The sequence below is a fragment of the Zeugodacus cucurbitae genome, chromosome 4 (assembly GCF_028554725.1).
Source record: "Zeugodacus cucurbitae isolate PBARC_wt_2022May chromosome 4, idZeuCucr1.2, whole genome shotgun sequence".
NCBI lineage: Eukaryota > Metazoa > Arthropoda > Insecta > Diptera > Tephritidae > Zeugodacus > Zeugodacus cucurbitae.
In genome coordinates, this window is record NC_071669.1 from 26,895,385 (window position 1) to 26,907,861 (window position 12,477).

General features: G+C 35.1%; 1 protein-coding gene across 2 annotated transcripts in view; it reads left to right on the forward strand.

Moving 5' to 3' along the window:
• The window catches only part of LOC105217059 (delta-1-pyrroline-5-carboxylate synthase), a 19,187-nt gene extending 8,827 nt beyond the window's left edge, over positions 1–10,360 (forward strand). Inside the window, exons 3-12 of one of the 2 annotated variants that reach the window (XM_011191872.3) lie at positions 4,188–4,331; positions 4,393–4,500; positions 4,555–4,722; positions 4,801–4,989; positions 5,146–5,338; positions 5,648–5,889; positions 6,275–6,532; positions 6,604–6,829; positions 8,265–8,543; positions 9,992–10,360. In XM_011191872.3, the coding sequence (XP_011190174.1) occupies positions 4,188–4,331; positions 4,393–4,500; positions 4,555–4,722; positions 4,801–4,989; positions 5,146–5,338; positions 5,648–5,889; positions 6,275–6,532; positions 6,604–6,829; positions 8,265–8,543; positions 9,992–10,251 (2,067 nt within the window). In that variant the 3' untranslated portion in view covers positions 10,252–10,360. Of the gene's footprint in view, positions 1–4,187; positions 4,332–4,392; positions 4,501–4,554; positions 4,723–4,800; positions 4,990–5,145; positions 5,339–5,647; positions 5,890–6,274; positions 6,533–6,603; positions 6,830–8,264; positions 8,544–8,607; positions 9,942–9,991 lie in introns of those variants that run through there. The other variant, XM_054228632.1, reaches the window with a different exon arrangement.
• The last annotated feature ends 2,117 nt before the right edge of the window (positions 10,361–12,477 follow it).

Genomic DNA, 12,477 nt, shown 5'->3' on the forward strand with positions numbered 1-12,477 from the left:
ATATATTTTTTCTGAAATTTTATTTTATGACTTCTTTTTTTACTGTTCGCTGAGAAATATCCATGGAATCTAAAACAGCGAATGTTAGCTCTACATGACTATCCAATGTTCTAAGCCACACTGCGGGTCAAATTGTAATACTTCTCAGATATTATTGTCGTGAAGCGACATATCCACATTAAATATGATGCTGATATTTCCGCAAAGCGCACTCTTAGCAATTTTTTAAATTTATTTTCTCCATTGACCGGCTTGTTATACTTGTAATATTGCACAAGTATAATTTCGGCAATAAATACATAGATAAGTATGTACATATATACAAGTGTATAAATACATACTTATGTAATAAATGTGTTTGAAAATTTTCAAAAGCTTTTACAACGTATAAATCAAGAATATGGATATTCGCTTATTGAAAGGAATACATTATACGGTCTGCGAGAATACCGCAGGCGATAACTGTAACTGCTTACTTAGCATATGTGTAGCATGACAGCCAAGACTACATATTGAACCTGTGCCAAGCACAATTTTCAGGTTTTTAGCTTATTTATATATACAGATGCATGTATAGATAAATAAGTATGCGAATATATTTCCCATAAGGTAGAACTTATGATATTGACGTTGCCTATGTCGCGACTCCACAATTTTCCTAATATTGAAATTGTTGTATAAGTAGTAAAGATTTGGATAAAGAAGCGAAGCGAATGGGACCACGTCCCTGTTGACAATCTTTAATTTGAAGTTGTAGATAATTTCGTATACCTGGGCACCAACATTAACACCGATAATAACGTCAGCCTTGAAATCCAACGCAGAATCACTCTTGCCAACAGGTGTTACTTTGGACTGAGTTGGCAATTGAAAAGCAAAGTCGTCCCTCGAGGAACAAAAATCAAACTCTACAAGTCGCTAATTATTCCCGTCCTGAGAGATAACTCTAGGAGTTTACGAGAGAAAGGTTTTGCGAAATATTTATGGTTCATTGAACATTGACAATGGCAAATGCCGCAGATGGTGGAACGATAAGCTGTACGAGTTATATGACAACATAGACAAACATATGTAGTTCAGAGAATAAAAAGACAGCAGCTACGTTGTTCGAATGGACGAAAATACTCCAGCTTTGAAAGTGTTAGATGCAGTTACTGGTGGAAACCGCGGCAGAGGATACATCCGCTTCGTTGGAAAGCGACCTGGTTTCACTTGGTATTTCCAGTTGGAGCCAAATAGCAAGAAGTATTGACGGGCTATTATTGATTCAGCTATAATCGCTAAATATATGTATATACGGGCATGTACTTGAAATCGCGCGATTACATTTTGCTACCGAAATCACACGAATAGATTTGAGGTGTGATGTTCACGCGATTTTGTTCTGGTTCGAACTTAAATTCAAAACAGCTGATAGTCAAACAACTGATATTGAATAACAATTTTGTTTGAAATATTTATTTGAATATGAGTATTTTTCTGCTTATTTAATATACCGAAAAATAATGAGAAAGTTGCCGGATGCATTTTAAGAGATCGATCAAATAATTTAGATATACCAGAGTCAGTGTATGTGCATATACATATGTATGTACATACCAGAGAGCTGCAACGGGTATGTCATTTTCGTGCACACTCGAATGTCCACTCTGATTTTGTTTGATCAAACTTTTCGGTATGACTACACGTATTGATCGCTTGGAGACATGTTCAAAACGAACGAGCCTTTCGCGACACTCGAAACACAAGCATATATGCTTGTTTTAACAGAGTGCCGAGTTGACACTCGTTTGTGAACGAGCTGGAACTCTAACCCGATCGTATTGAATGTGATCGAGTCACACACGAGTGTGCACAAAATTTCAGAATATGTATGTATGTAATTGGCAGTCATGCTATTATTGCGTAGTGATTGTCAACGATTATTGGTTTTGTTTGTTTTGTTTACTTTTTATAATTCATAATGACAACGATAGAAAATTCGGGTTGTGAGAACATTTCCAATGGCACAAACACCTTATCTGGTTTACACCTGAAATTTGTGATTTAAAAAAAATTAGAATATTTAAGTGCAATGAAATGTTTTTTATTTATGATTTATGAATTAATAAATAAAATAAGTTTTGAGTGAATTCTATTCTTAAATTGAATTATTCTTTTATAATATGTACTATGTACGTCTAATATTCAAATTATTCAACCAAAAAAGCTAAGACAGAACGCGTCATCCCGACGCCAACATATGTACATACATATGTGTGTACGTATGTTTATCTATTATTTTTTGGTCTTCGAGTGCCACTCGAGTGTGTCGATCACAATCAATACGTGCACGACACACCCGAAAATATAATATACATAAAATCCGAGTTTGCTGCTTGCACTCGAAGATAGGACCGTCGTGATTGTTCGTTTGCGTTATTTTCGCTTCGGGTTCCAAACTCGATCGAACACGTGTTTGAAGAGTGTTACGACACACTCGTACCAAATTTAAGCTAGTGTGATTGAACACACTCGAACATACCCGAAGCTGCTCTCTGGTACATACCTATAAGCTGTAAGCACCTGATTATTTACAGATTCATTTCGGTCTACAAAATTAATAAAGAATAATTTCAAAATATTATTAGCGATATACGGATACTAATGAATCCAAAGACCAAAGCAGTTAAGCCGAAATTAACAGCTACATTGAGATTTCTTGCGAAAGGGGGTTTCAGAGATCCAGCTTTGACAGAACGTGTGTGCTGGGTTTTCCACAGTGAAATTCAGGACATGGTTCACGATTTCGATGACAATTTCTTGAGAAAAAGAATTGCAGCACATTCCTGATATATATAGTAAGAATTTATAATATTAATGATCGATAACTCCTTTTTATATAGATGTAAACTTGTGTTGTACTAGAAATGATGTTTTAACTATATACAAATAGTTATACATATATTTATCATATTAATCGAAATATTTTCATTTAATAATCTCAATCAAAACGAGAAATATAAGAGAACGTATATTATATTATATAATATGAGAAAAGACAACAATGGGCTAATATACATATCTATATTTAAGACTAGCAGACCGCTACGGCTTCGCACGGGTTTAAACAAACATTTCAAAAGTTACAAATTTTTTCACACTTTCCCATACATATGTATGTATGTACATTCCCGATTCTTTTAAAAAAGTAAAATGAGGAAAATTCGAACATTAAATTATATTTTATTTGCAATGAGCTAAAACTTGATTACGACCTCTAGTCTTTGGTGTCCGTTGTCTGTATGTACATTCCCGATTCTTTTAAAAAAGTAAAATGAGGAAAATTCGAACATTAAATTATATTTTATTTGCAATGAGCTAAAACTTGATTACGACCTCTAGTCTTTGGTGTCCGTTGTCTTTCTCTCTGATTATGAAGGCGTTGGAAACGCTCAGACTCTCAAGAGCGTAGTACGGAGGTTTTGAAATTTTGTTCAGCAAGCAGCTGCGAGCCGTTACTCGACTCTCTGGTATGCGATTGCGACGCGAAGACGATTTTCAGATTCAGATTCTCCATCACTGAGTCTTTTTGAAATTTTCACCTGGGAACTATTTCCAGAAAGTTGAGATTCTAGCAATAAATATAGCCTATGTTAATCGAGGTGAATGTAGTTTTCCAATGGTGAAAGAATTTTTAAAATCGGCACAGTTGTTTTTGAGTTTATTCATTACAAACATACATACAAATCTTTCCTCTTTGTAATAGTATTATAGATTATATTTTCTCTTAATGATCGATATAAACAGTCCAATCGGAATGTATATAAAAGCCGATTGTCAGATTTTTCCATTTTCGTCTCACATTATTATTAGGAATAGATTTTCTCTGAATTTCATTAAGATATCTCAGAGATATGCCGATATATACGGTAAACAGTCATCCATAAGCACTGAGGTCCCCTTGTTCCGTATCTGGGGCGTTGTAAAGCGCTGCGATTTACACTGTTTAAGACGAGGAAAGTTTTATTATAATATCTTCATTCCTGCTTGTTTTATATATTGTAAAATGTAAAAAAATCAGTAAGAATTTAAAAGTGTATTATAAGGAAAGTAGGCGTGACTGTAAACTAATCTTGTCCCTAATTATAAAATACAGATGTTGTAAAATTGAATGTGTTAAATATGACAATTTTTATGACTTCCAGGTGGCTGAGTGTCATTTAGAGGGTCGTGAAGTTATGATGGTTACAAGTGGTGCTGTGGCTTTTGGTAGTCAAAAATTGGCACAGGAATTACTTATGTCACTTTCTATGCGTGAAACGCTGTCACCCAAGGACCCCTCACGCGTTGTATGTTGAAAATAGAAATATTGTAGCGCATAGCTTACATGAAATTTCCTTTCAATAACAGGAACAGGGTACACTGCTGGAACCTAGAGCGGCCGCTGCTGTGGGTCAATCCGGTCTTATGTCACTGTATGATGCTATGTTCGCACAGTATGGTGTAAAAATTGCACAGGTATAAAAAGAAGACAGGAAAATTTAGAGTTAATTAAATTCGATTCGTATTTAGGTTCTCGTAACAAAACCGGATTTCTACAATGAGGAAACACGTAATAATTTATTTTGCACACTTTCCGAACTTATCAGCCTTAACATTGTGCCGATCATCAACACCAACGATGCTGTGTCGCCGCCAATGTTTTTAAAAGATGACGATCTACCAGTTGGCTCCAAGAAGGTAAAAAATCTTAACTTTTGCCAAAAAAAAATTATGTGAAATAACCAAGTACTTTAATTTCTATATATTATATTTCAGGGTATTGCAATCAAGGATAATGATAGTCTGGCAGCTATGCTTTCGGCAGAAGTACAAGCGGATCTGCTCATCTTAATGTCAGATGTTGATGGAATTTATAATAAACCGCCTTGGGAGGATGGCGCTAAACTGATGCACACTTATACTTCAAATGACCGGCATGTTATTGAATTCGGTAAAAAGTCTAAGGTATTTACCTTTCAACACAAGCAAACATATTGAACATTCTACTAAAACTACTAATATTATATTTTGGTATTTAATTTTAAACATTTAATAATATATGAATCGAAATAGCATTTCCTTACAAACATAATACAACATCTATATGTATGCACAATATAGGTTGGCACTGGTGGCATGGACTCAAAAGTAAAGGCAGCCACTTGGGCACTGGACCGCGGTGTCAGTGTTGTAATTTGTAATGGAATGCAGGAGAAAGCAATTAAAACCATTATAGGAGGAAGAAAAGTCGGAACATTCTTCACAGAATCTACAGAGGGTTTCTCGACTCCCGTCGATGTTTTAGCTGAAAACGGTAATTCAATATTTACTTTAGAATAATAATATATTGGCGGTTTTTAACACAATGGTTATACGTTTGCTAGTTGCCGGTTTCAACTTTTGCTAAATGTATATGAATGTCTGCATTTATATGTATATGTATATAGTTTATGTGTAGGGAATGGTGCACTTCGGTTTCTGCGAATAGTTTCATTTGAGAATAATGCACATTTTTGCGATTTACGATGCTATTTGGCAACGTCAATTGGTTTTGAACTGTCGTAATTTTATTTGAATTTTACACTACGACTATTATTACTTACTACATCTCCTGTTTTCGCAGCGCGCATTGGCAGTCGACAGATGCAGGCGCTTTCTCCGGAACAACGTGCCAATGCAGTTAACCATTTGGCTGATTTACTGGTTAGCAGGGAGGAATTTATTCTGCAAGCGAATGCAAAAGATTTAGCTGAAGCGAAGCGACATGGTCTGGCGAAGCCACTACTGTCACGTTTGTCTTTGAACTCCGCTAAATTGAGGAACTTGTCTGTTGGATTAAAGCAGATTGCTGAATCAAGTCATAAGGTATTCGAGTGATTTTTCAAAAGTCATAAATCCCGTTAATTAAACCATTTTAGCAAAAATAATGCATGCGAGTGCATCAAACACGCAGGTTTGCATTATATAGGACCCCCATAGAAAATTAAATTAAAAATTTACAAGTTTTATATAACTTTTGCGTAATTGGCACATAGCAATTTTCCATTTCAAATCACAAGATTCCTGTTTTCATTTCCCGTTTCGAACCTATAATTTCATAAAAAACTTGGAATTACATAAAAAGATTAGGTATCCGACGTTACGATTCGTTTATTATCATAACTAAAACTTAAACCAGGTTTTTTTTAACAAAGTCATACATTTATTTACATTATTTACGTTGCATATACATATATATGTGTGTTTTCAGAATGTTGGACGTATTCTACGCCACACACGTCTCGCGGAGAATTTAGAATTGAAACAAGTTACAGTACCTATAGGTGTACTACTAGTCATATTTGAGTCACGTCCAGACTCACTGCCTCAAGTAGCTGCATTAGCCATGGCTTCCGCCAATGGTCTCCTACTTAAAGGTGGTAAAGAAGCTTCTAATAGCAATAAAGCTTTAATGGAACTGGTCAAGGAGGCGCTCGCTACAGTTGGAGCGGAAAATGCTGTTTCTCTGGTAAGTTTAGTACCTATAATTATAAAACATATATGTATGTATGTAAATATAACAGCAATGTCTATCATAAGGTATCCACACGTGAGGAAATCAGTGATCTTTTGTCAATGGAGGACCATATCGATTTAATCATACCACGTGGTTCTTCGGAGCTTGTTAGGACAATTCAAGAGCAATCTGTCCATATACCGGTATTGGGGCATGCAGAAGGTGTATGTCATGTTTTCGTTGACAAAGAAGCTGATTTGCGCAAGGCGTTGAAGATAGTCAGGGATGCTAAATGTGACTATCCAGCAGGTAGAAATCATTTTTTATTCTATGTGTCATATATTTTATATGGTTTTTCAAGTAAATATTATTACTGAAATGTTAAGTTAAATGTTAAACATATACAGTAATCCCCGCTTAAGTGCCTCCTCTTAAGCGTGGAGTTTTATATATAAATTGAGAGAAAAAACAACGATGCCGCAAAATATGGTGCAGTATAAAGTCCTCATTCTTATATTATGAGAGCTAGGGAAAGTAATCCCCCGTTTTGTTAATTTTTGACACAGAGAAGATAATATTTCCTCTGAATTTCTTTAAAATATCTACTAGATTCACCGACACTGAGGTTTTCATGTTCGGTAACTGGGCCCTTTCCAAGTTATAGCCCGATTTGGGCAATTTTTAGATAGACAGTGGGAGATTTGTAGGTATTAGTGCAAAGTTTTACTTCGATATCTGCATCTTCTTGATCATACATATATATTATATATTTTAAAGTGAACGAATCATATAGATTAACTAATTTTACCCGTTTTCTACCCATAACAACAGGACGTAAAGAAAATATTAGTACAAAAATTAGTTAAAGTTCCTGAGGTACCAAAAGTGGGTGACACTACACAAATTTTAAATTTATTATACCGATTTGAGTCTTGCTATTCTGTACTATCTATTCTATAAAAATGAATGCTTCTGACTATTATCGAGTTAACGTTAAGTAGTTCTCAACATAACCTAGAACCGCAAAATTATGCAAAATATCCCCTTTGGCTATTTTTCGAAATTAGGATTCCACTTTTCAAAATTACTTGACGCGCAAGTTGCTAGTACTCTACTTGTCACGTTTGGCAGTATCTTTACTTTCAGCCACTGTATGTGACTACAAAAATTTATCACACAAATGTAATTATGCAGTATTTCAAGTTAATGCCATTTAAACTGTTAACACAATTTCCACATAATTAAAATTTTTGTCAACACTTCATTACGGTCGTTGGCACTGTATATACATATGTACGTAAAAGCTGCATCCAACCGACCTTCAATACCACTTCATGTAAGCAAAGTTTTGCAATCTACGCTTGCAATGGCAGATAAGGCTCTCCGCTGTGTCTCACTTACCATTTCCGCCCACAAGTACATGGTTGCACACGTAACTACATATATGTATGTATTCATAACTGTATGCCTTGCCTGTTAACCATACATAATTATAATTGAATAGTTGTCTACAAGCACTGTTTATCCTATACGACGCATACACATTCTCACAAAACTAAAGTTGAGACACAAACTCTGAGCATATACACGTACGTATTTATATACAAATGTACATGTAACAGATAGGAGCTGCAGGCATGCCCCTACAAACCTCTTTTACCCATCCTTGTGTGCTTCTTCTTCAATTTTCTACATTAACTTTCATTTTATCCATTTACTCTATTTTGTGTGTTTGTCGTTTCAGCTTGTAATGCAATGGAGACGCTTCTCATACACGAGGACCTAATGAGTGGCAACATCTTTAACGATGTATGCAACATGCTGAAGCGTGAAGGTGTGAAAATCTATTCCGGACCTAAACTTAGTCAGAAGTTAACCTTTGGTCCACCGGCTGCAAAGAGTCTGAAGCATGAATATGGAGCACTGGAGTGTTGCATCGAGATTGTGAAAGATATCGATGAGGCAATAGAGCACATACACACATACGGTAGTGGGCATACAGATGTGATTGTCACGGAGAACGGTATGTACAAAAATAATTGCATTGAAAAGAAATCAGTGTGTGCTTCATTTCTTCTCCTAATTAGCTTGTGTGCTCTAAATAGTGATCGATAACTCTAGTTTCAAATACGGTGGAGAAATACATACATATGTATACTGGTTTACTAATACACGGTTTCCGTAGGTGAATCAGTTCATTTTACTGCATTGCGGCCTTCACGAACTTTTCTGGACCGACACAGACAACGAATTATAATTGTTTTGGAATTGGTTGAAAACTGGGCTGGTGGTCGTGGTATTCCGTCACCTGAGTTTGCATGACTCCCTTCAGATATGGCTGGTGGTTTAATGCCAAAACTGCCAAGTACGTTCCTCCTCCGTCATCAATAAGTTGATGTGGTAGGTGTAGGTTGAGAAGACTCTTTGCGCTGGTCGACTTTGCCTCTTCTCTCATAATGCTGTGCATTAACCCTCGCGTTGTCCTCTAAACCTGGAGACCATTAATGTCGACTACCTTCCGAGTGGTGGATGGCGGCTCTGAGTGGAGACCCGTTGAAAATGAATTTTATTAAATTTACAAAAACTGTCGAGGGAGAAGAAACCGACTTTAAAAACGAGCAGTGCCGGAAGGGTCACTGCCGGCGGTGACGGAACCGTCTGGTCAGTGGGGCGGTAGTGCGAGGCGGAATCAAGAGAGCAGTATCTGCTAGGTTCATAGGGACTCTAGGTGTGTAGCAAATACTGATGGTGATCCAAATGAATTTCGACAATGTCATGGTGACATAATTAATTTGTAACAAATATAATCTCACAATATTTTGCCATCGTAATGCTCTTAAGTAATGACTGGCAGATTTGTAGAGTGAATAAAAATAACTTGAATACGTGAATATTTTGAAACATCATGGGTCACTAAATTTTGTACGGTTTATTAGCGTACATAAATATGTATGTATACATATGCATGTGTAAACATGTCCATGCGTATAAAATATTCCCAAACAAACCTTTCATTAAGTACTTTGCCCCGCATTACAATAATTGCAATATTTTGAAACTCAACAGGATTCTAAAAACTGTGTTACAGTAATTGAATTCAAGCATGTTTTCAATATGCTAGGGAAAAGTTTTAAAATTTTGTTGTAGAGTATGTATTTATATTAACATGTGTGCGTGAGTACATGTTACCGTTAATATTGAAAAAGTTTAAATTGTTTTGTATATTAAGAACATTCATATGTATGATATACAACAACAAAGTGCAACAACTTCGCACGGATATACACATGTGCATATTTAGTATATACATATGTATGTTCATACCTGTACCTTGTGTAAGCATGCACTCAATGCAAAATAAACCTGTGTTAAAAAGACACACCTTTTAGTCAGGAGACCACATGTAACTTTTTCACACAGTTTACTTCACTTTGAAAGCCTTGGGAAATCATTTTCTTATTTTTTTTGCAGATTCTGCGGCACAACAGTTCGTGACGTCAGTTGACAGCGCTTGTGTTTTCCATAATGCTAGTTCGCGTTTTGCCGACGGTTTCAGGTTCGGTTTGGGTGCTGAGGTTGGCATATCAACGGCGAGAATTCACGCGCGTGGACCAGTTGGCGTTGAGGGACTTCTAACGACTAAGTGGATTTTACGCGGTCAGGATCATACTGCAGCTGATTTTGCTGAAGGCGGTAGTTGTGTTTGGCTGCACGAAGCGCTGCCTTTATGAATTTATGCGCCAAAGAATATTTTTGTACGTAAATTATTGATGATTTTTATGTTTTTTAAAAACTTAGGAAGACAGTAAATATAAATTTATATTAAAAAAAAAAACAGAATTTCATTAGGTGAAAAATTTGTTTGATATTGTTTTACAACCGCTAGAAAAATTAAATGAATAAGTAAGTCACCAAGGTATTAATTCGGATGCAGTCGAACATTTTATACTCTCGTAATATGCAAAGATCAAAGGTGAGAAAATACACAAATAGTAAATATGTGTTCAAAATTCGTTATTCGACGTATTTTGGAAAGAGGATCGAAAAAACGAAGATAAGCTCCCCGTAAAACTAAATACTAATACTAACTTAAGCAACACCAAAGCTCCGTCAGGATCGGATAATTTCGTCCAATTTGGAACCAGCATCAAAAACACCAACAATGTCAGCCTCGAAATCAAACGAAATCAAACTCTTGCCAACAGGTGGTATTTTGGACTGGGTAGGCAATTGAATAGTAAAGAATTCTTTTGCATATGGCGCAAGCAGCGCACAACTTCTCTGCGAGCTAAAGTGACGGCCTCGGAATATGTACATACATATACTAAAAGAAATATCAATACGCTGGCAAAATTAGAATGTAAATTCATAAATTTAAAGTAGTTCATTTCAAAGCAATCACTGAGAAGTTGTAAGTGTGATGAATTTTGTCCCTTGAATAACATTTTTTAATTTCTTTTTAATATTAGGGCATATTTTTGACATGCTAAAGAGACTTGCTGCTTATAGTTCATGTGTGGTATTCGAAGATTCTTCCTCTAAAAAATGTTTCATTTCAAACCAGCCAAAAGCTACTCTAGCCGTTTTAAGACTGAGGACTGAGGAAATCGTGCATTTGCATTACCTTTGTTATTTTTGCATTCTTCGTCCTGCATGAATATATCGTATTGTCTATGCTCCAAGTTCGAATCCAAATGTGTAAAAACTAGGGGTATAAGCAGTCTTGAGTATCATAGTATAATCACCATCAATGCGATGTAGTCCACCTAGCTCACAAGCCCCACACCATTAGTGATCATCCCCCAAATGTCATTGTTTGAATGTTGCGATTCTGAAAATTAGCAGTCAGTCCATCTGATTCTCATTAACGGTACAATTTTCATAATTTTTAGTGGATTTCAAAACGGATTTTCATTAAAAACTGGCTTATTTTTTATCACCTTGGTTTGCAGACCGTCGTTTTATAGAAATTTTCGAATAGTATTGTAACAGATATCAACACCTTGGACCTCGTTAATTACTTAATAAGATTGCACCGTGGTGTTGGTAGCACCTGAAAGGATTATGGGCTTGGCTATACTTGCTCTAAACCAGCAAAAAGTTATATTTTATTATTTACTTACATTTTTCCAAAAAACAATAATTTGAATTAAGCACCAAATTGAGATAACAAAAAAGTCTACATATAAAGGACAATACTGTTCACAGAGACTTTCTCACATTCACTTTTCAAAGAAATGTATAAAGCTCTGTTACTTAAACAAATGGTTACTAGAAGAATGTTAATTAATGTCGTTTATACGATGGACTATACGTTTGCTGAGGGAATATATGGATATGACTCTCTCTTATCAATATATGTGCATATGTATAGTATGTATGTATACGATATACGGGGATAGGGGAAAATTTAATCTACTAATTTAATTGTTTTTTGAGATTTTTAGGTTCTGTTCACTTCGATTCACGATTATTATATAAAAATATCAAAAATATTGCACGGCTTCCCCTTAATTATCAATTATTTAAATACTATTTTAATTTTTGTAAGAAATCAGACTAAGTTGAGTTTATTCAAAATTTCTTTGTAGGATATATCAATAGGAAGTACTGCTATATTCTATAAGTGCTTCTTATAAATTATTATATGTAGTATTAAATGCAGTATTGAGCGCCTGGAAATAAGCTAAATTTACCTAATTCAACATTTTAATTACATATTTTAAAAGAAAATTAAAAAATATAGAGTAATTTTGTTTGTCAACATACATATGTATATGGATTTAATTAGCTTTGTATTAATTTTAAACTATTCCGTAAATCTTAAGTTTTAAATAATAATAGTTGATTATATTTATATGTATAATGAATCTATTTTTAATGTTATCATCACACAACCTGGTAATCAAGTTCACATTGCATGGGTGCTTAAGGTTAAGTAGCAAATGACATAGAAA